General features: G+C 43.5%; 1 protein-coding gene across 2 annotated transcripts in view; it reads right to left on the bottom strand.

Annotated features, from left to right (window-relative positions):
- vps39 (VPS39 subunit of HOPS complex) overlaps nucleotides 1-23,201 on the bottom strand; it is a 31,110-nt gene that overhangs the window by 7,096 nt on the left and 813 nt on the right. Inside the window, exons 2-20 of one of the 2 annotated variants that reach the window (XM_088925628.1) lie at nucleotides 21,690-21,755; nucleotides 20,644-20,708; nucleotides 19,155-19,197; nucleotides 18,826-18,920; nucleotides 17,283-17,381; nucleotides 16,745-16,837; nucleotides 15,765-15,948; nucleotides 14,293-14,413; nucleotides 13,198-13,318; nucleotides 12,254-12,383; nucleotides 11,364-11,506; nucleotides 10,291-10,431; nucleotides 9,560-9,701; nucleotides 8,016-8,102; nucleotides 6,655-6,728; nucleotides 5,782-5,880; nucleotides 4,531-4,648; nucleotides 878-1,006; nucleotides 1-103 (exon numbers count right to left, since the gene is read on the bottom strand). In XM_088925628.1, coding sequence (XP_088781754.1) covers nucleotides 1-103; nucleotides 878-1,006; nucleotides 4,531-4,648; nucleotides 5,782-5,880; nucleotides 6,655-6,728; nucleotides 8,016-8,102; nucleotides 9,560-9,701; nucleotides 10,291-10,431; nucleotides 11,364-11,506; nucleotides 12,254-12,383; nucleotides 13,198-13,318; nucleotides 14,293-14,413; nucleotides 15,765-15,948; nucleotides 16,745-16,837; nucleotides 17,283-17,381; nucleotides 18,826-18,920; nucleotides 19,155-19,197; nucleotides 20,644-20,708; nucleotides 21,690-21,755 — 2,053 coding nt within the window. The remainder of the gene's footprint in view (nucleotides 104-877; nucleotides 1,007-4,530; nucleotides 4,649-5,781; nucleotides 5,881-6,654; nucleotides 6,729-8,015; nucleotides 8,103-9,559; nucleotides 9,702-10,290; nucleotides 10,432-11,363; nucleotides 11,507-12,253; nucleotides 12,384-13,197; nucleotides 13,319-14,292; nucleotides 14,414-15,764; nucleotides 15,949-16,744; nucleotides 16,838-17,282; nucleotides 17,382-18,825; nucleotides 18,921-19,154; nucleotides 19,198-20,643; nucleotides 20,709-21,689; nucleotides 21,756-23,201) is intronic. The other variant, XM_088925629.1, reaches the window with a different exon arrangement.

Here is a 23,201-nt window from a genome sequence, read left to right as displayed (position 1 = left end):
TCCTCGGCCATGCGGATATCTTTGAGAATGTGCACGTAGATGAACAGGGCTTGCTCGTGTTTGCCCATGCGGCCCAGCAGTAGAGCTCGCTCCTCCAGCAGCCCTGCAAAGCAAGAACGTAAGAACTGATTACAGACAACAGGAGGCCATTCAGCCTAACTAGCCCAGTTTGTAGTTAGTAATTACTAATTACTCCCACAATCGCATCCAGCTGTTTGTTAAAGAAACGGGGCATCAGCTTCAATATCATGGCTGAGCAGTTTGTTCCACTCTCCCACAACCATTTGTGTAAAGACATGCCTCCTGTTCTCAGTTTTAAACGCACTTCCATGTAGTTTCTACTTATGCCCTCCTGTTTACATGTCACTGTTCATTCTGAACAAATACGCTGGGTTGACTTGGACTGAATATTTGTATCAGGTCCCCTTGTACTACAAGTTGTAGTCGTCCCTGTTCAAGACTGAAAAAGTTCTTTCAGCCCGTTCTTTGAGTGTGGGATGTTCCCTCCAACTCCCAGAATGCATCTGGCCGCTCTTGAAATGTGAAAGGCGAAAGGAAAAGAGCAACACAGGGATTTCACTGAAGAATTATAGCATTAAGTGCAAATGTTGCCAACAAACAACACAAAGTCACACTGCCATGTGGCTATGTTGGAATGTTAATGCTTGTCTGACCTTTCCGATAGACGACTCATGGATTTCGGGCAGCGCTTTCCAATTTACTAACAGGAGCCACAGTTAAAATAAGAAGACAGTGAATTACAGGAAAACTCGAAAGACCCGGGAACTGTCCCGAGGCCAGTGACGCACAGAGCAGGCGGGATCACTGCCAGGTCAACGGATGGGGGGCGCCGAGGCGCACGTGGAGCAGCCCTCACCGTCAAAGGGGAAGTCGCTGATGAGCCGCTCGGGTTCGTAGCGCGTGGAGGACTCCAGGAACTTCAGCAGCTTGTTGCGAAATTCCCCCAGCTCCCCCTCCTCCTGGCCAGCAGGCACCGGGGTCTCATCTGGGGAAGAGACGGAGGGTCAGTACTCCCTACTGTCCAACTGGTGGACTGCACTGCACTGCATGAACATCATTCCCATTTATCTGTGTAAGGAGAGGTGTGGATCCTGTTTGGGTTTTTTTTCCCCATTTTAAAAGTTGAGTCATCATCAAACACTAATAAACTGTAACATTTGGACAGATTTACCTCACCATTCTGACTTCTGTTTTGAAAAGACCTCTCAAAACAAAAGCTGTTGGGAAATGTCACCATTATATTTAACGCTTTTTCCACAATGTTCGGTAATGACACCAGTGTCTGAGAGCATTTATGCACACTGAGACTATTGATGGTTCCCCTGTGTCTACTAAAAGAGCTTCTAAAGTTTGATTATCTAGTTAGTTTAGCACCGAAAAAGACTCACTAAGTACAAACTTCTCACATAGGAACACAGAAAAGCTGTTGATTTGCTGAACTGCAGAATGAGCATCCTAACCCAAAATTCCCTGGAGGCCCCCCCCACACACAGTGGCTGGTTGTTGCTCCAGCTGAATCCTCAGTTACACAACTCAATCCTCAACTGACCCAATAACAGAATTAATTTGAACTATTTTGGCTGCTTTCTTAGACATGTTGGAGGTTGCCTTTAACTGCTGCCTTTCATTCTAACTTGCCTTCTAAAAACTTCAGACTTTTTCAGTAGCAGAACTCTTGCCAATATTCCAAATCGCAAAACTTTTTTCAGTTAAGGCTTCAACTCAGTAATGAGGCTCAGCAGGAATGAAACCCATCGGGTGTGTGAGCCTCTGGGACCCGGATGGGGAAACCCTGCTCTGCACGACCAAATGGGTTAGATGGGCCACATGGCTTCCTCTTGTTTACATCCTTTCTTTTTCACAGTTACTTCGGCTACGACGATTATGCAGCGATGACATCGACTTCGAGAACCAAGCCCTCAAAATGTACGCCTTTTTCATCAACAGAGGATACCCCAGCAGTGTTATTGACAGAGCCCTTGCCTGAGCCAAAAACACCCCTCGGACCATTAACCCAATCAGGAACTCTCGCCGTAACAACCGCATTCCTTTGGTGCTTCCCTTCCACCCTAACACACTTCCTATCCCCAGGACTATTAACGACAACTTTTCCATCTTACAGGATGATCCCTCCATTGGGGCCCTCTTTTCTGACCGCCCCATCATCTCATATCGCCGACCACCTAATCTGCGCAACCTTCTTGTTCACAGCTCCCTTGACCGCCCTCAGCAACCATCCACACCTGGCACTTTCCCTTGCAACAGAGCTCGCTGTATCACCTGCAAGTATACATCCAACACCACACTCATTTCAGACCCCTCAGGACAATTCCGCATCACCCAGAGGGCATCTTGTACCTCCAGCAACCTTATTTACTGTATCTCTTGCAGCAAATGCCCAGCCATCTACATTGGAGAAACAGGAAGGAGACTCGGAGACCGCTTCAGAGGGCTGTGAAGGTTAAAGATCTCTCCAAGCCCATTGTTTCTCATTTCACCTCTGTAGCGGCAATGCTTGTACTAAGACAGAGTTAAGCATTGGTATGCTCCTAAAGGAGGCCCCATCTCACCCTCCATCTCTGTGGTGCAACCACAGAGAAAGAATTCATGCAAGTTGATTTAAAATGTTTTTCTTTTGATAAGAAGCAAGCTCCCAAAGGGGGATGCACTTAGCTAAGTCTGGCTATCATGATCAATGGTCATCCACTGGCGCCTATCAGTCTAGGGAGTGCCGGATGGACATCTGGACTGCATTACTAAGTGTCAGGACTAAGTGACTCATATCTCACCTTGATCAACCAATCAGGGACTGGTAGGGCTGAGTAACCCACGTGGGACTCTGATGCCCATGGAACTTTCAGCCAATCAACGAGCTGAAGTTCCTCCAGGTAAAAACAGGCAACACAGGCCTGGAGATTCAGATTCAACAAGATTCAGATTCAACAAGATTCAGATTCGGGAGATTCAGTAAGATTCTGGAGAGGATTCTGTGGACTGTTCTAAAGGGAATTCAAAGGAGAATTCCAGGGCAGGACGGCCCAGGAGCAGAAGGCTCCCAAGGGCAGGACATTCTCGCAGCGCGCCTCCTGACCATCCTGAGACTCAGCCCGGACAACCACGGAACGGCCAGTGTGTCCGAGTGCCAGAACTTTCCTTTGTTCTAAGAGTCTAGAGTGGAGGTTGCCAGAGAGTAACCAGCAGCAGGCCTCGTGAACAGGTCGGAACTGTGGACAGCTGAATCATTATTCAGAACTAGCGCTTCATCAGGAACGAACCGGTCCTCTTCCTGACTTGCTGGGACCCACAGTCATCTTTTCTCCTGTGCACAAACTTTGCTAGTTAAAACCAACACTAACTAGCCGGCCAGTGAGCATCTGCAGCGCACCGTCGCAAGCCGCACAGCACAGCCTGGCACCGAGCCAGAGAGCGCGGATTGGACAGCAACAGCCTGCAACTGTTTCTTTGTGCCCGCAGGAGATCTGAATCCCCAGAAATTGGATGAGTATTCAACTTCAATGCATTACAGCTCGAGAATTCAATTGTTATCCCAACCAGTTGATATCAATTTAATTCCTAAGAGTTATGTACTTGTTTTGAGTATCTAATGTAGAAGTTGTAACCAAGTTCATTTACGAAACGGTCTTAATGAATGATATACTGAACGTATGTCCTCTTGATATATGTAACACTTCGTAACTGATTGAATATATATCTTTTGTATTCTGATAACCTTCTCGATAAGATCTGTTAGGTTTACATGCATATTCTATGTATTAATAAATGTATCCTCGTGTATTAGTACCTGTGTGTGTGCGTTGTTTGAGTTATGTCGCATGGTTGGATTCTAAAGCCATCAAAAGAATCAATTTTGTGATTTACTGCTACAATTAATAATTGTCTCAGTAAATGCCCAAACCCTACAGAACTGGTGCCTTCAGAGAGCCACTATGATTACATATTTGGCGTCCCTGAACGGCTATGAAACACTACACCTCTGACGGCCAAGACCACTCTAATCTCTCTGTCTGTGTTCTCAAAGACGGTTTTCCGAACTCATACATCAGAAAAACTACCAAAACCAAACTTATCCTGCAGTTAGGATCACACATTCCCCCTTCTCTTAACGACAGACTACTCTTCTTTTAAATTTGCTCCATTCGTTGGAAGTTTAATTTCACACCTCTCTACACCTATTCTGACTTCACACCTCTTGATTGGCCTCTCTTTCTGTCGCCTGCTCCCGCCTCTCACTCCTCCTCCCTCCCAGCCTTTATTCTCCCGCTACATTACCTTTCCCTACTGCCTTGTCTCCCTCACACCTGAAGAAGGCTCCACGGCCGAAACGTTGTGTTTTCTTTCTTCTTTTTTTCAGCATGGAATAAACCTATTACTTGTTCCTTTGCAGCCTACGGATGCTGACGCAGCTACCCACCTGAACTACTACAACCTTTCTTGTGTTCTTCTCAAGCACACAGGCTGTCCAGGAAGCGATCGGATTTCTGTCCTTACCCTCCGGCAGGGAGTTCAGGTATTCCTTCATCAAGGCCTGCACTCGCTCCAGGTACAGCTCGATCAGGCAGTTGTGGAATTCAGGCTCCTCCTCTTCCCACACAGAAATAATGTGCTCCTGCATGTGAAAGGGGAAACATTCAGAGACGGGAAAATCTTTATTCCAGGGCGGCACAGTGGTTAGCATTGCCGCCTCTCGGGTCCTATCTGCATGGAGCTTGTAAGTTCTCCCAGCGTTCCCATGAGTTTCCTCTGGGTGCTCTAGTCCAAACACATACCGGTAGGTTACGTGGCTTCTGGGAAAACTGAACCTGGTGTGTGTGTTTGTGTCTATATCTGCCCTGGGATGGACTAACATCCCGTCCAGGCTGTATCCTGCCTTGCAACTGCTGCATGCTGGGATAGGCTCCAGCACCCCTTGTGATGCTGTACTGTATAAAACAGTTAAAAAATGGATGGATGGAAACCTTTATTACTCAAACAGAGCTGAGGCTCTTTTGGTACAGCAACAATCTACAATCTGTTACCAAAGAAAAAGTCAGATCATGTACTTCTGTAACATTGCAGTTTAGAATTCTAGTATTCTATTATTCATTAATACACCACTGTACCAGCACAGGGTTCCAACTTTATTTCCCTCTTTTGTTTATTTTAATATTGAAATGCTGCAATTAAACCAGCTATACCTGGCTTGGTACTTTGGTGCATAGACAGTTATTCTACCTTTTTGCTTTGTTTCTTACTGTACACACATTTTTATTTTTAATTTACTTGAAAAATATATCTTTCTTACCTACTGCTTAACTTTGTTAAATTCCAAGGCATGATGGTCATTTAATAAACAGGGCGAGACGTCTTATTTTAATCCTATTCTGAATTAATAGTGGTTGAAAAAAACATATTTTTCGTCTCCTCCATAGAAACGCCAACTTCAAATCAACCCTGGCACTACAGTGTACAGTGCTGCCAAAGACAACCTGGCTCGAAAAAAGTGAAACTGATGCAGGGAGTCCTGTTTTGCAAACATATGGAGAATCCTAAGATCTACATGCAAGTAAACAGAATTTCCACATATATGAAAAGGTAAAGACAAGGCACAGGAAAAAATGACTTAACCAGACTCGCGTGTGCCTTCCACTCTAAAGTTCCGTTCCAGAACTGCTCAGTTTTTAAAATCACGAACAACCGTCGCCAAAATGTAAATAAGCACAAGGGGTGCTGACAGGCTTCTTGCGGTCTCCTTGGTCTCACCAGATAGGGTATAGCCAGCTCTTTGAATCCCTCCTTCAGGAAGTTCAGGACCTTCTCTCTGGGCAGAGTCTCCACCTCTGTCAGGTCTTCGGTGAAGATCTGAGACAAAAACCAAGGCGCATGAATCACAGAGACAGTCAGAGGACGTGAAGACGCCCTGAAAGGACTGCGCATTTCCACTCCGTTCAGGCCTGGAAGGTCACAGATTACAGAGCACACTGCCACACTCAAAGGGAGAATTACAGTGCCTATCAAAAGTGTTCACCCCCCTTGGACTTTGTCACGATATAAAATCACAATGGCATTATTTGTCATTGATCAACACAAACCACTCCATAACATCAAAATGAAAACAAAATTCTACAGATCCTCCTAAATTAATTATAAATATAAAATGGAAAATAACTGATTGTGTAAGTATTCATCCCGTTTGAGCGGTAGAGGCACTTTTGGCAAAAATTACAACCATGCGTCTTCTTGGATAAGTTTCTACCAGCTTTGCACATTTAGAAATTCATTTTCACTTTTACACTTATAAAGTGGTTTCTTTCATTCAACAGCAAAAACTGTTAAATACTTTATGGTTCCATATTGAAACCCAATAAAATATAAAAAGGGGAATGAATACTTTTGATAGCCACACTATGTAAAACTGATTAAGGAAAATAGCATATACATGGATTTAAGACAATGGCAGACATTCCAATGGTTTTTATTAAAAATATGAATAGGCAATTTAAGGATGTTTAAATTGTTTAGCTACTTCTCCTCCTCAAAAAATAAACGCAGAGTATGTACAGACCAAAATCCCATAAGAATTTTAAATTCTTAAGATTAAAATCACGGAAAAAGTGGCAATTTTTGCAATCTTACCTTTAAGCCATCCTCAGGGCAGTTTTTCAGCACCCAGGGAGAAAACTCAAAGATAATTCCAAGATTTTCCATCCCTGAGGAAAGAGAAAAATAGTCCGAGTTTAACAATAACAATATAAAATAACATAACAATTGGGTATTCTAAATCAGGTGAGTCGAACACAAATATCCGGAGTAAACTCTAACTACAAAAATTCCCATTTAATTCTTCCATTACTTCCTTTGTAATCACTCTTTGTAATGAATCATCAGCTGCTTCGTGAAATGTTGATTCCACTGAGCTTCTCATGTAAACTAATAGTTTTAGAAGTCAAATCAATTAGAGGAGCAATGATTTACTTTTCACACATTTAAAAAAAAAAGAAAATTCAAGAGAAACAGCCAAGCAGAACCAAGCTTAGTCCCAGGTGCTGGGCCAGTCTACGGCTTGGGGATGGTGGAGTGTGTAAATATGGTTTTGTGATGTGACCTCGCCAATCTACTGGGCAACTGCAGCCTTTCACCATCTCAAAGCCTTTTTATCATGCCACGCACACGAACTGGCTTAAACCATGGCTTCACACAGTGTAGATTGAATTTCGGTCCTCTAATTAAAGTGATCTCTGCTATTACGCGAGTTTCCAAAACACGAATTGGCTCATACGCGATTGGTAAATAGGGGAAAGATGTCTGTATAACGCAAACCTCACGCTGGCTTATACGCGATTTCATCCCCGACGCGTTTATGTTTTGCATTATGGAGTAACACAACCGAACTTGGTGGTCCACGGAGGAACACACATGATGCTCAGTTGTCCAACATGCTTTGTTTTGGAAGTGCCAATTGGGAAGTGCTCCTCAATTGTCGTGCTATTTTCACTAAATCGTCTGCATTGCCGTAAATATGAGTGGACAAGGTGACAAGGATGTGTCTAAGAAGTGTGCTGACGATAAAATTTCAACTGGTGAACTTCACTTTTTTTCCCCAAGGTAAAGTCCAAAATTTACTGTAGTATTTCTTTATTTATTATGAATCTAACATGTATTTCAACTGTGCTGACATTTTTATTAGGATAATTATTATATTTGGTAAAGCTTTGGTTAGGCATTTGGTTAGGTTGAGTGGTCTGCCCCTAACCCTCTTTTTCCCCATAAGCCCTGTTATTTTTATTATATCCTTTAGTACAAAACCTCCATTGAGGCAGCATTCCCACATGCCCATCCTCCCCCAGCAGAGATATGGAGCTCTGCTGATGAGGGCAGGATCTTGTTACACTGGCAAGTGATTCGGCAAATATTGGCCTTCTTCATCCGACACATCAAATTTAGCCTGAGCAGAGAACTTGGCCTGGTTTATTTCTTTAAGATCTAGCAAAGCTTACCAAGTCTCTGGAGGTACTGCACTGTCCGCTCATGGCCCTTCAGGGGAGAGTTGGCCTTCGTGGACTGGTCCAGCAGCACCTGGAGGGCTAAGGGAGAGTCATCAGCTGCCTGGCTTTCTACAACTGGAGGATTCCCTCTTGCATCCAACAGACCAACACACTCAAACACAATGGAATAAGGCTGGGCCAGCGCTGCCTATACTCAGATAGGCACAGGTATCATACAGGCTTAGCTTAGGTACTTCAGGGCAAAAAGGCTATGAGACCCTACAGAGGAATGTCAAGTACTCAGGTGCCCACCGGTTAACAAGTAATAAATGTTAAAGCTAGCGCCAAGAATGATTAGACAAGTTAGGACTGTGAACATTAAAAGGTGGTAGACTTCAGTGCTGTCCCCAGGAAGATATTTCAGCAAGCTCATACATTACATATGAAGAAGGGAACATTCATATTTCACACACACAACACACAGATCATGATCAAACAAAAAAAATGACTGAGAACAGAACGTTGCTATTGATCACCATGTTTGCCTCCTCCACTTTCTAGAGCCAGACCTGCTGTGTCTTAGCCCGTGGATAAGAAGGCCGTTGTCAAGTTTCAGACTGCTGAGCAGTAAGTCATTAATTCAACATGCATAATTCACCAATCCACTGAGCAACCGCAGCCTCCAACCAATTCAAAGCCTTTTCAGTCACATGAACAGGTTTAAACACCAGTTTCACACACCATTGACTGAATTTTGGTCCTGTCATTACATACTTCAGTAAAAAAATCTCCATTGAAGCAGCATTCCCATCCTTCTCTAGTGAAGATATGGAGTTCTGCTCATGAGGTCAGGATTTTGTTACACTGGTAAATACTAGCCTTCTTCATCGGATACATCTAATTCAGTCTGAGGCGATAATTTGGCCAGCTTAATTTCTTATTTTCCTTGTTTCCTGCTGCCCCTAAAGTGCCACTAGAGAGAAAAGGTTATGAAGCTTGTGTCCAGGAGGAGGAAACTCCAGCAGACCACATCTTTAGCTGTACAGACTGGGCACCCTGGTGAACAGTGATCACTGCAGCGCAATCTCCCTTTACCACTCTGGTGGAGCACAAAAATCCATATTAAAAAGCATGACAAAACTCTGGTGAAGCCTACCAACAGGGCTTTTGTTATCTATCCCAGTACATAAAAGAAAACAGCTGCACCAAGAGAGAAACCTGGCTTCATTAATGCCCTCCTCACACAGCAACGGCAGTCCCCCGAAGATTGCAATACCTCAAACTCAGAATCCTATTACGCGTCCTGAGCAGAGGCCAGCATGAGCTGTTCAGCAACAAAGCCATGAGATTGAACAGAACGATCTCAATCCCTGGATTTCAGAGCATATTTTATTCCATAGAGGGATTTCGAACAGCTGTGCAACATTAAGGCCTATTTACAAGTTGTTTATAATCTGCTGGGAACAGAAAATGCTCAAATCTCCACAAGCCTTCCTTGTTCAGTGTTCCAAGGTCTGAAATGAATAATTGAAGCCAGCAATGCCAAACGGGCTCACCTTTTTTGTGCAGCCCCTTCTTCTCATACAGGATGATGAGCTCGCTGTACTTGTGGGCCTTCTTCAGCACGTACTCACTCTCCTCGATGTGGCAGTGGTTGTTCTCCAGCCGCAAGAGCGGCGCCACCAGGGCTACGTTGGTCTGGGGGAGGAGGAGTGTGCAGTTATTGTGAGCGGGAATCAAAAACCATGTCAGTCTCTCTGGGCCTAGTGTGTCTCCTGTACACGCTGCCACACAGCAGACAGGAGAGAGGACCTGTCGTTTTATGTTCCCCGTCTGAAATGCCTTGCCTTGCCTTCTCGCATAACGCCGAGCTGCATCAGTTAATGGGCTGTAAGCCGTAATTAAAAACCTTCTGGGATTTCCTGAATTTCTTTTTGTCCCTCATCGATACTCAGACTTGCACAGATAAAATATTCACAGCCGTGAGGCCTTATAACCTCCAAGTCTAAATGCATGGAGGCTTAGAATGATCTTTTATTTTTCATTTTTCATTAGTCAATCAGAGCCAGGTGGGCCTTCTTTAGCTCAGGGAGGGGGTAGGCATCCTTTTCCTACCTACCCGATTGCCGAAATAGCTCAGCTAATGGCTATACTCCCACCAGCATGGGAGAGAGGGAATGAAGGTTCCAAGTTATGTCGTTGTCTGAAGCCTTTCTTTAACTTTGCCCTTCACCCCGAGTGAAGGAATGAAATGAGGGTTTTGGAGGGGCAGGAAGGGGGCCCTTACGTGCAGGTAGCACTTGAGCAGCGTGGTGTCGATGATCTGCAGCAGCTTCTTGCGGGACTTGATGGTGGGCGTGCCCTCCATGAGCGGGGAGGTGGTGGACGGGTCCGAGTCGTTGAGCTGCTTCACCAGGTGGCTCCGCTTCTGCAAGAGAGAACAGCCGCCTGGCAGGTGAGCTCTGGGTTCAGGGCGCGGCCTGCCGGTCACTGGCGTCGCATCACCACGAGCGGCTCTGCAAGCCGCGCCAGGCATCGGAGATCATCTTCATTTCCGATCAGCGCATGAGCATGGAGGGCATCAAGATTCATTATTCACCAGAGCTTTTAAAGTCACCACCTGGCCTTTAGAAGGTACAATCAGAAGGAGTTAATGGAATTGGATTGCTGTAGCATCCATCCATTTTCTAACCGCTTTATCTAATACAGAGCTGGAGCCTACCCTGGAAAGCAATGGGCACAAGGCAGGGTACACTCTAGACAGGGTGCCAGTCCATCACAGGGCACACACAGATGCAGACTAGCACATACTCACAACAGGGTAAATTTTCCTAAAAGCCAATTAACCTACCTGCATGTCTTTAGATTGTGGGACAAAACCAGATCACCCAGAGGAAACCCATGCGAATGGGGGAGAACATTCGAACTCTACACGGATAGCTCCCCAGGTCCAGAACTGATCCCAGGGCAGCAATACTAACCACTGAACCACTGTGCCTCCTGGGTTGTGGTACCAAAGTAGGATAATCTGAATATCAGTGCAGAGCTTGAAGTACAGTCTCTTTTATTACTGTTCTCTCTGAATTTCATGTTTAAAATGATTAAAGCAGAATAGTACTTCCACTTAAACTGAAACATTATACAGCAAATAAGACCAAGTGCTCTTCTCTCATGGCTTTCATTGTGCAGTATTTTATATTGGCCTCTAAAAATGTGTAGTTGATACAATTGCACTATTATAAATTAGCATAAAGTTTAATAAAGCCAAGACATGTTTCAAAACTATTTAAGATGATCAATACGCTGCTTTATTCTGAGCCGCCTGCTGGGACTCGAGCTGGGCATCGTGGGAGCTGTTACCTGGGTCAGGTAGTCAATCAGAGCTAGGTGTGCCTTCTCCAGCTCAGCGCCAGACAGGTTGGGCAGGGGGTTGGGGTAGTGCAGCTGCCGGCGGTAGTCAGAGGGCAGCAGGTCTGGGTACAGCCCGATCACGTGGGTGGGATCTGGAGACGACAAGGAAATTCTGCTTACTTTGCAATGAAAAAAACTCTGTTGTGCCTGCATCTCACTCTGAATTTCAACCTGATTGACACCTGTGGCACCTTTCAAACCCTGTGATGTACATTGATTGAGCGTGCAGAATATAATACTCTGCAACCACGCTATTCTACACACCCAAATACTGCCAGGACCTCTAACCATCTTAGAATGCCTCTTCAAAACCCATCTCTTCATTTTAATAATGCTTACAATACAACACATGATCATCACCAAAGGAGCAGTACTTCACACTGACTGTTGTGAAGATCAGGCATCTAGCACATTGTATTTGCCATTTAATTGTTCTTCTGGTTTATTGTATTGTAATTCTCCAACTCTCTTAAATGTTCTAAATTTTCTCTATTCTAAAGTGCTGAGTATTACCTGTTTCATACATAGATGCATTATTCATCCCACTTTTTCGTTGCCATAATTCTATTTCCACTGCCCTTCCAGGGTTTTCCTTTATGTAGTAATGGTCTCTGCTCTTACTGTAATACACCCTTCCAATTCTGCCTGGTTACTGATCCAGCTGCAGTAGGTTTTCTTAAACAGCCAAGCAATGACTTCCCATCTACTGACTACCCTCCTCCAGCAGTGATTTCAAGAAATATATTCAGACATGTCAAACCTGTGGCAATGTCTCACTCTGCTGTGGTTTTCATCACTGTGAAGAGCAGAAAGGTTGTTACCTGCTAATCCTCACTGACCTGTGCCCAGTTTGGCAAAAACTTGCATGGAATCATCAAAGCGCTTCTGACAGAAGAGGTTGAAGGCATAAAGGTTCTGGATGTGATGGATCTGCTGCTTCTTATCACCATCTGAGTCATCCTTCATCTTCTGGAAGAGAAATGGCATAGCTGATGGAAAAAAAAAAAACGTACTGCCACTGAACCAGAGAATGGGATGATGGGACTGGCACTACGGCCCCAGCGATCTAATTTGATCATCTAGGATTTAATTTGAACAAAAATGTCTCTGAGGAGACAGGAGTCTCATTGCACTGCACTGTTAACTAGTCAAAGGAGAAAATTCTACAGATCTAAAGTTAAGGTTATATAGTTCTAAATGAAAAACGTTGCATGTCTCGGACCTCAGATCTTCACTGTAGCACATTAAGAAAGAATTTCTGGCGTTTAGAAATTGTGGTTGCAGTATTTATGGACCTCAGGAGTTTCGGCGTAGTATTAATAAAACACAGAAAGAATACTAGAGTACAGAGAAATTTGTATGACAGGCAGGGAGATTAAACCTCAATGTAAAGTTCTATGTCTACTCATGGCAGAGCTGCATGGAAAATGAAAAGTAAAACGTGTAAATCTCATAATTAAATGAAAAGTTCAGAAAGATGAGCATTCTGAATAAAGCAAAAAAACACATTTTTCTCAAGTTTAAAAGCTACCTACTGTCGCACTGTTCTGTAGAGTGGGTAATACATGTCCAGCTGGAACTGGTTAAAATGCAGCAACTGGAAAAATGCAGGCATGATGTGTAAAAACAGTAATGCTTAACTGTAATGGTGAGAAATGGGATACACTGTACCCACCACAGCTCAGTGCAACATTCTGGAAACAGAAAATTTAAACACCCTTAACCAATTTCCTGTGTTGGTTATAATTCCCTCTAGACCAGACAGATGCGAGTGGCTGCTCACCGCTAGCTGAAGGGCCAACTCAAACTGCTTATCCTGAAGGAGCTGTCGGATCTGCGTCGCTATGGAAACAGGGACCAGCCGCCAAACAAAATGGTTACTGGCAACGTACACAATGTTGGGCCTGCAGGAGAAAACAAAACAATGTCCAGGAAGGTGACAGGCAAACATGTTACAGAAGACTGCTTCAACTCACAAAGCACACAGAATTACTACCACATACCTACAGTAGCTTGACATTACCTACATGAGTTAAAGGCATGTTACGTAAAGCTCCCCTCTGCCAACATCACTGACCTGCATTATTCTCCCCAGGATGGATGGCAGAGTGCAGAGAGGCTGACTGACAAACTCAAAGTTATTGAGAAAAAAAAAACACCACAAGTCTCAAAACCTACAACTAAATGACTAAGAGTGGTTTATGGGTGTGCTCATCCCAGCCAAAAGTTTCCCTCAGCAACTCCTCTAACAATCTCAGATCACTATTCTCTCCCAGTAAATTACACAGGACACAGACTCAGATTTAAACAACGTCCCTGCCACTTGTGTGGGCCCAGCTAAAGAAACACTCACTTGTGCCCATTTAAACCTCTGAAGCCAGAAGACAGGAACACTGACAACATTCACAAACAGTCCTGACCAGGAAAAGACAGTGAGGTGTGGCAATTCTTATCACGATACACCGTTACAATACTTACTATTACTTACGGTACTGGGAGCTAGTGTTATTGTAAGTGCATGTATGTGCAACCGGTTTGACTGGATACTGCCAGTTTTGTTCCTCCTGCTTAAACCAGATGCCTCATTGGCCTAAAAACAATTTTTAGGCAAGTACGGACATTTTGTGCGTCTATCTTCTTTGCAATGCCCTCGTGACTCCATCATCCCAAATACACTACTTGCCGCGCTACTGACGTGTGTATATTACTACACCTTCAAACTCAACTGTGTTGATGTGGTAGATCATTAATACACCAACCAGGAGGTGGAAGAGACAACGCATTTTTCCCTAATCTAAATTCTGCACACCGCAAGGTCGGAGTTATCTGGGGATTTGGTCCCCTTGCCATCAGCCCCAGCAGGCCCCCTCCTTCTTACCCCGCAGAGGAGATGAATCTGGGCCTCTGCAGCTCCACACTCTGGACCAGAAGGCGTGGCTCAAAGGTGCGGATCTCAACATAGCGGGGCAGCACAGCGATGATGTAGGGGGGCTGGTGCTCTGGGTCAGGGGTAAAGAAAACAAGGGTCACTGCACTGCGCGCTCTCCAAGACTGTCCAACAGGACCTTTGACACTTCCACCAGGAACCAAAGAGTGGTGAAACAACCACATTTTCCCCAATTTCTAGGTATCTCATTTTTCTGCAAAGTTCTAATCTGATTTGGACTGAAGACAGAATCTGGACAGATGAATTAGAAACTACAACGTTTATAGCTGAGATCAGTGGTTCTACAGTTACTACCTTGGCACGAAAGGGTTTCAGATTGGCGTGAGAGAAATACAAAGTAATCCACACTGACTTTTGAAAAAAATGGGTATGCCAGAGAGTGGCAAAAAACCTTTCTGTGGATTTTTAACTTAAATCAGAAAATATTTGAAAGATGCCACCTTCATTACATCACTAATCACATCACTGGTTGGCACCCATATCTGTACACCCTTGGTTGCACTGTGACCTCCAAAGAGGTGCTACAGCATTCATGGCGACGGACACAGTTATGTTAATTACTGAGTTATAAAACAAGCCATGTGTCCGCCTGATTTTCTTAATTTATAGTTAATTTCTAAAACTCATCCAGTCACCAGTATCAATCTCTGCATCTTTCAGATCCAACAACTGGACAAGGATTAAAAGTCTGTGGTGGGCCTCCGTGATCAATGACCAGCCAATTTTCTTGTTGGAAATGAAGGCTTGCAGGAAACGGTATGAATTGTACCACAAAACGATTTTCTGACAGCAAAGTAAAAAAATATATGGGTCAGAAACCATCTAAATTCCACATTTTCAGACCATATCGACAATTATACTCTTGAAGAGACTGAAAGAAATGGTTCCCGAAATGCCTCAATGAAAATTAATTACACTTTTGTTAACTGTAGCAAAAAGAAGAAACCCAAATTCTATGAATCAATTTGAATTGTTTAAAAAACGTTCATTTTGACTGTTGAACAGAAGAAAAAACAAAGGGTTTTTTTTGCAGAACATGCAGAGCTGTAACATGTTTGTCCAATCTTTCTAAAACTTTGCCAGGGGTATGTACCGCCAATTTCAGCTGGGTCGACAGTCACTTCCTCTCTAAATCTCTGGTCAAAGAATCTTTTTTTTACTGAGCACAGGAAATTGGAACTGTCTGATGTTATACTGTAGCTCCACGTTCTTAATTTCCTTTCTCTATTTTTCGATCTTAACCAAAAAAATGAAACAGCCTGAGCTCTCCAGTTCATTATAAATAAGGGATGGTGAGCAGGAGGCATGTCTAAGAGAACAAAGCTCTGAATTGTGTACTGACAGACTGCTACATGAATCTTTATCAATGCAGCCAAAGCTTTATTCGGGATTAAGGACCTCACCCATTGCAATAGGGATATCAGTCCAGTTGAGGGCACACTTCTGGGTACAAACCCCCTCTTCGTTGAGGACCACCGTCAAGTCATCCTGTCCCACTGCCACCTTCCCATCAGCCAGCGGGGCAACCAGGGGCTCCAGCTGCTTGCCTGTGGGGAAGAGCTCCTTGAAAGACCCTCGTCCATCCATCTGAGGAGAAGACACAGCCACTCAGTGGGAAATAACTCGCACAAACTGGGAGAGTCATTAATATCAAAACCTGTAGCACGGTTTCACGACTTTTCAAATATTAATTGTACTAGAAGTGGAATTAAGCTGTTTAGTAAATAATTAAAAATTTGGATATCACAGCAAACTACAGCAAACCTAGCATGTGACGTGAGGGAGAGCAATTCAAGCTCCTGTCAAGACCAGGGCTTCCAATTTACTTTACAGCTCAGCTTTGTGAGACTATACAAGTAACACCTGACAGTTGGCACACTTCCTCCGTTTAGTTACACTTCTGCTCAGTGAACCAAACAGCATTGCTTACCTTATGCTTCAACTCAAAATGATCAATATTCAATACACTACTGTGCACAGAACACAAACCCGAACCATGAAAAGACAAGAGAACCCCAAAAGTCACGACAATGAGAGTGGAGGCCCAAGATCAGAGACTGGGAGACGTGATCTCCGCATTACTTCTGTTGAATGATCCCTATAAAAGCACCCTTATTCTGTGTGGTTCAGTAGAACGGTAATGGCAACCTTAAAAGGATACAAAAGCAAATGACAGCTGCTGAGGTTTAATGCTTCAGAAGATCACGTCGACATTAAAGGTTGGTCGTGTTTCTTTAGCCAGATTCGTTCGTACTGGTATTGGTGTGGTCACTAGAGGTGTGGTTCTATGTAGACATTTTGTAAAGTAATGAGGGAGGAACCACCACAGTGCAAATTCAGGTCCCAAAGTGCCGCGCCGTTTCCTGACTTGCGGCCAGCTTACCCGAATCAGGTAATAATCACGCTTGAACCCCACACAGATGGAGTTCTCACACCAAGCCATGGACTTGGGAACATCAGGGGCCCCAAAATCTCCCTGAAACACAGTAAAGAAACAGATGCTCCACTTTTAAGAGCTACAATCCCATTTATCGTTCCCAGCTAGCTTTTCATAGCCGACGAAAGTTAGCATTAAAAAAAGACTTCTGTCTATCTTTGCACATAAACAGATATCGTATTTGTCAAAGAGCTGCGGTACGTGACATTTTGAACACACTGACAGACATTTCCTTTTCTGCAACATGGGAAAGGTACAGTATTAGCCTCATCTGAATCAACGTTTCACTTCACTTTTTTCAGGAAGCTTCTGCATTCTGTTAGAACACATCCTAATTCTCTTACTTTTACGGTTGAACACAAACGATTCATTAATGTCATGTTCAGTTTCAATCTACAATTCAGTGAAGGACAGTGATAACAACAGGTTTTATTGGGATAGATTCAGGTCTTCGGATTTGCCCCTTGTCACACAGAGGTCCTACCTGCAGCTCATGGAAATCGCGGTCCTTCCAGTAATACAGCTGCAGCCTCTTCTTCACCGCCACACACATGCGCAGCTTGGCCTCTCCTTCGCTGGACTGCTGCACAGATGAAGGCATGGTGAATCAGCACGCATTACCATCCCACACCACTGCAAATCGCCAGCCTGATTACTGGCAGCTTGAAAACCCAGGAATCTGCTTTATCCAATAGATGATTCAATACATGATTCAAGCTCCTGTCAAGACCAGGGCTTCCAATTTACTTTACAGCTCAGCTTTGTGAGACAATACAAGTAACACCTGACAGTTGGCACACCTCCTCTGTTTAGTTACACTTCTGCTCAGTGAACCAAACAGAATTGCTTACCTTATGCTTCAACTCAAAATGATCAATATTCAATACACTACTGTGCACAGAACACAAACCCGAACCATGAAAAGACAAGAGAACCCCAAAAGTCACGACAATGAGAGTGGAGGCCCAGACGTGATCTCCGCATTACTTCTGTTGAATGATCCCTATAAAAGCACCCTTATCCTGTGTGGTTCAGTAGAACGGTAATGGCAACCTTAAAAGGATACGAAAGCAAATGACAGCTGCTGAGGTTTAATGCTTCGGAAGATCACGTCGACATTAAAGGTTGGGAGGCAGAACCTATCCCCAGCAAGCAACGGGAACAAGGCAGGATTCACCCTGGACAGGACATCAGTCCACTACACACACTCACACCAGGGCCAACTTCCCCCAGAAGCCAATTAACCTACCAGTATGTTTATGGACTTTGTGAGGAAACCCACACAAACCTAAATAGAACATAGACTCCACACAGACAGCACCCCAGGAATTGACCCCAGGGCCCCAGAGCTGCGAGGCACCAATCTTAACAACTGCGCCACTGTGCCAATAACCTAGATGTCCATCACGTCCTTTCTTACAGAATCCCAGGGAGTAATCTTCTGCTTTAACATCGTGGCTATGAATGTTTCCTCCATTCCCATCTTACTTTCTCAGTGAAGCATTTTTTTCTCCCCGTTTTGAGTGCCCCTAAACTTAACTACCACTTGCTCATTATGAAGATATCGCCTCTGGATATTGTCCCCTCATATTCTACGCTAAAAGCACACAGCTCTTTTTTTCAAAGTACGGCACTCCTTTCAGACCTGGAATAATTCCCACATTTTCTCTAGCACTGCCTCTAAAGGAAAATAATTCCTGGATTCTTCTCAAGTACTGTTCCTACTAATGCAGTAACAACTTAGTCAAAAGTTGGTAAAATAACATTTATTCAACTGTTCAATAATAAGGAGCTGTGTCAGTCTACAGTGGGATTTCCTGTGTGGAACTGACCTGTACGTGTTCTTCTGAAACTCAGGCAGCTCCCCACCTAACACTCTTCAATTTCCACCAGAACGTATTCAACAGGTTTTGGCTAGGAGTAGACTTCATAATTCACTAAGCAGGCACCTGTATCTTCTCCTCTCTTGCAACAACTGTGGAAAGCTGTTACAGAGAATAGCGGTTTGTGGCGGCTCAGTGACTGACCTGCAGGTCACAGGCAAAGAGAGTGGCCCCCTTGGCCTTTGAAACCACAGTGATCTGCTGGAAGGTCAGCAAGTCATGGACATGGATGTTGTTTTCTGTTGACAAAAAAAGAAGGAGTCATGCCTTCTAAGCAAGCCAAGTCTTGTTTTTTGTTTAATTTGTTTATTGGTTTTTCAGGGAAAAGAAAGAATATTACATGGTACCATACACAATAATGAACAAATGTGAACAATCATCATGGCAAGAAAGACTAGGTACCTAAACAAACTGCAAATCTAACAATAATATAAGTACTATCATGCAACAAAACAAAGGACCTGAAGACTTACCCAGAAGACTAACCAGGATTTTATACTGCGACACCACATACAACTGTGAGAAAACAGAAACAGGGAGGTGATTCGTTTTAGCTCTGCTGCCACAGAAAACAACTCCTACAGCTTTCTGTGCTCAATGCAGTAAAGCAGGGGTTCCCAAACCTGGCCCTGATGGCTCACACTCTAGATTTTCCATTCCAGGTGAGCTTAATGACCCAACCGAAGACTTCAGTGAACTCTCAAGGTGCTCAATTGGAATATTTGCATTGTTTTTGCCACTCAAACGTTTGGGACTTTATGTTACTTATGGTATGAAATGCAATAGTAGGAAGGCAACCTCGACCATGTTAAAGAGGTGAAAACAGTCAAAGAGTTGGAATTAATCCTATTATTAAAACAACTAAGGCTTCAATTGCGTAATTGAGAGCTCTGCTGGAATGAACAGAATACACTTCCAATATGCTGTTATTGCCCTACCACGGTTTTAAAAAAAGGTCAGATTATGGAAAAAAACAGAGAGACAAACCTCACATATGGTCTTATTATTTCTGTAAACCAGTGCAGCTGAAGTGCTACATCTATGCAGCAATGTCTATTTTCTTTTTCTTGGCTTCCCAACTTGACAGATTTTTACCCGTACCAACCATCGACACCTCCTTACAGCACTATTCCTGGGGCTCATTAATGTAAAAATAAAAATCCAAGACATTTTTCAAAATAGCAACCTCCGTTTTAGTGCCATCACCTTGTCCGGCAGCTGGCGTGAACAAAGAATTGCTCTTCAGTTGAGTCAGGGGAATAAAGCTAATGAGTGGAGAGTAAAAAAAAACAAGAAAACATGGAATGCTGAACAATGAACAAGAGGCCTATATGGGGAGCACCATGTGTTAAAAACACAAAACACTTGGGCTATGCTGCAACGCTTGTATGATTGGTTTGCCCTAGTTGTGTCATCTAAAGTGGTTGATTTGTCCACTTTAAATTACTGGGAACCCTGTGGAAAGTGCCTATTTTTTCACATTGACAATGTGTTTGTTGCAGGTGTGAATTAATATACATCATTCTTCTATATATTATCAGTCAGCCTGTTTACCCTGCTGATGGGATGTGGCACACCAGACCCTATTCCAGAAACAGAAGGTACAAAGTCAACTTGAGAGCACATGACTGCTCTCCTCCTGCACAGAACAACTAGTCCATCACAAGGCAAAGGAGAAAGAAACGATTTAGAACAGGCATTCAATTCCAGCATGTCACGCACCATGCTAATTCCACACAGACTGGCATTTTTGGGGTCCTGGAGCTGTGAGACAGCAGCGCTAACTGCCAAACCACAGGCCTGCCCCATTTATTAAATCATACTGACACTAAACACAATAGCACACAACTACAAATGGGACAATCAGTCCACTGCTGGCCCGACTAATTTAACACAAAAATGCACGTGCACATTAAAGAATAGTGAATGACATCAGTCCACAGAAGGTGCTTCACCACATACCTGCTGAATTTTCTTGGAGAAGTTTTTGTTGGATTTTTCCAGCGTTACTTCAAACCTGTTACTGCCTATAAGGAAGGCACAAGAAGTCTGGTTACAGCATGGAAACTGGCAAGGCCAGCACATCCCCAATTTCTGCGTCTACACCCATACATACAAAAGAACAGGGCTGTCTTTGACAACAAGTCTCTTATTTCCCTTGTCGGGACAATGGGTCTTTATGAAGAACTGTACAAATAATTACTGAATGTCTGCCTGCGCTACGGCATGCCAAAAATTTAAAGTCGTAAACGTCTACTGCTTTTCAGTTAGTGTGTATTACACACTGGCAGTTTTGCAACAGTCTACTTTGCTGACCCCACGCCCACTGCTATTTGCCATGGCTGATCACACGATCCCTGCTAGAAACCAGACCAAACACGTTACTGCTATCCCAGTAGCTGGGAGGGCCAAGAAATGAGCAAATCTGCTCTTAAGCACACTGGAAAAGCCCTATACACTGAAGCCTGTGCAAAGACCTATGTGCTTTCCCATCCTGGCTTCATGGTGTCACTTGGACATGTAAGCAGCAGTGGTTAAGAACAGAGAGACTTCAAGGTACAATACAATACACTTAACACGGCATGCCCTGTTCAAAACGCAGTTTTCGCCATGTTAATACTACCGTTATTTTTGGAAACTAAAATCTTAACCCAATGTTACAAAAAAAAAGATCTAAAATGGTGGAAGTTAGCCAGAATAGCTTCTGTCATTTCATATTTCACTCTGTTGTTGTGTCACGCAGAACAAAATAGACAAAAGCTTTTAATGTCATCACATACAGATATCCCCAGGGCTCGCGAGATTTCGGCAATATGGCCAGAACCAAATAAGAGACGTGAGATTATGTCCTACAGCATTCTTTTAATTCAGCACTGTTAATTTATCTGGCTGCTAAACAATTCATTTCACGCGTTTCAGCAGAAGAGAAGGCTGGAAGTGAAACAGGGTTTCAACATGCTGATACAGGCGACTTGAACTGCTCTTCAACAGAGCACGAGGGAGCCCACCTGAATCCTTCTTGACTCTGTACAGCAGCAGGTGTCCTGGCTTGGTCCCCACGAGCAGCCAGTCTTCTGCAAAACACATACAGTCGTCACTGGAGAAGAACGCACTGCCCAGTCACTGGGCAATTACTCTCCTTCAAATAATTATGCCAGCTAAGAAACAGCTTGGGTGAACAAAAACGATTATTATTATTATTATTGGAAAATTTAACGTGAAGTCACTGTGTCATAGCTCACCTTGCATTTTCCACATTAGACTCACAGATATTTGTCACACCAGAATTTACAGCTTATGTGAAGAACATTTAGTAAAATCCAAAGAAACCTTCCCAAGACAAAAATGACATTTTAAATATCAAAAATATGTCCCTTCATTCATTTTCTAACTGCTTCCTCCACTGCAGGGTCACAGGAGAGCTGGAGCCTATCCCAGCAAGTAACGGAGACAAGGCAGGGTACACCCTGGACGGGATGCCAGTCCGTTGCTGAGCAGACATACAGACACACAAACACACTCACACCAGGGCCAGTTTCCCCAGAAGCCACTTAACCTATCAGTATGTCTCTGGTCAACAGGAGGAAACTGGAGCACCAGGCAAAAACCCACACAAAGACAGGGAGAACACCCCACGACAATAACACCCCAGATCCAAAATTGAACCCAGGAACTCAGTGCTGAGAGGCACCAATACTACCACCCATCACATGTTCATAACTTGTATTATATGGTTTTCGCAGTAGGCTACATTTGATAACTGTGTTGCTCTACTCTTATCTGTTTAGACTCATCGGAACAGGAACACTGATCAGCAGGTCTCACTGGGTCTGAATGACAGGAGCACTGCCCACCTACTCATTCAATTGGACAGTCTACCATTCAATTCAATTCCTACCATACCGTATCTGTAAAACTATACACAAGGCAACCCAAATTAAATGTCTGAGGAGGCAAAAATATACATAAAAATGTGTTCACTTATCTGAAAATAGTGTTTTGGAAATTAAGAGAAAAGGCTTATGCTTTTTAATTAAAGAGAAAATGATAGGATTGACACCAATTTACACAGTAAGGTTAGGAATATCTTTATAACCTGTCCTGTCCTGAAATTAAGCACCAAAGGAAATAACAAAAGGGAATATGGATGAAATTGCAAAACTTGAAAATCCAATTGCACAGGGTTTTAGCGTCACTCATCAAAACGAACAGGCCACCTGAGAAAGGAGTCGATTAATTCAGGAATGCTACATTTAGGGTTTTAAATCCGAGTCCATAAACATCTAATTTCGCTAAGGAAATTACGGGGAGAGTTGCATAAAGCGTTTGTACCTTTCATAAAAAATGGGTAAAACAAAAGAAAAACAGAAAATGCAGCTACAAACAAAAACGTATTTCTTATGCTTCTTTTAATGTCATTCGAAGTAAATGTAAAATAAAGCAAAATAATTAATCCTACATTTATTCTATAGATAATATTGAGAACAGTATCTGAGGCGTGCGGATGTTATGTATACAAA

The sequence above is a fragment of the Atractosteus spatula genome, chromosome 9, assembly GCF_055471065.1.
Source record: "Atractosteus spatula isolate fAtrSpa1 chromosome 9, fAtrSpa1.hap1, whole genome shotgun sequence".
Taxonomy (NCBI): domain Eukaryota; kingdom Metazoa; phylum Chordata; class Actinopteri; order Semionotiformes; family Lepisosteidae; genus Atractosteus; species Atractosteus spatula.
This window is presented reverse-complemented; position numbering and strand designations above follow the sequence as displayed.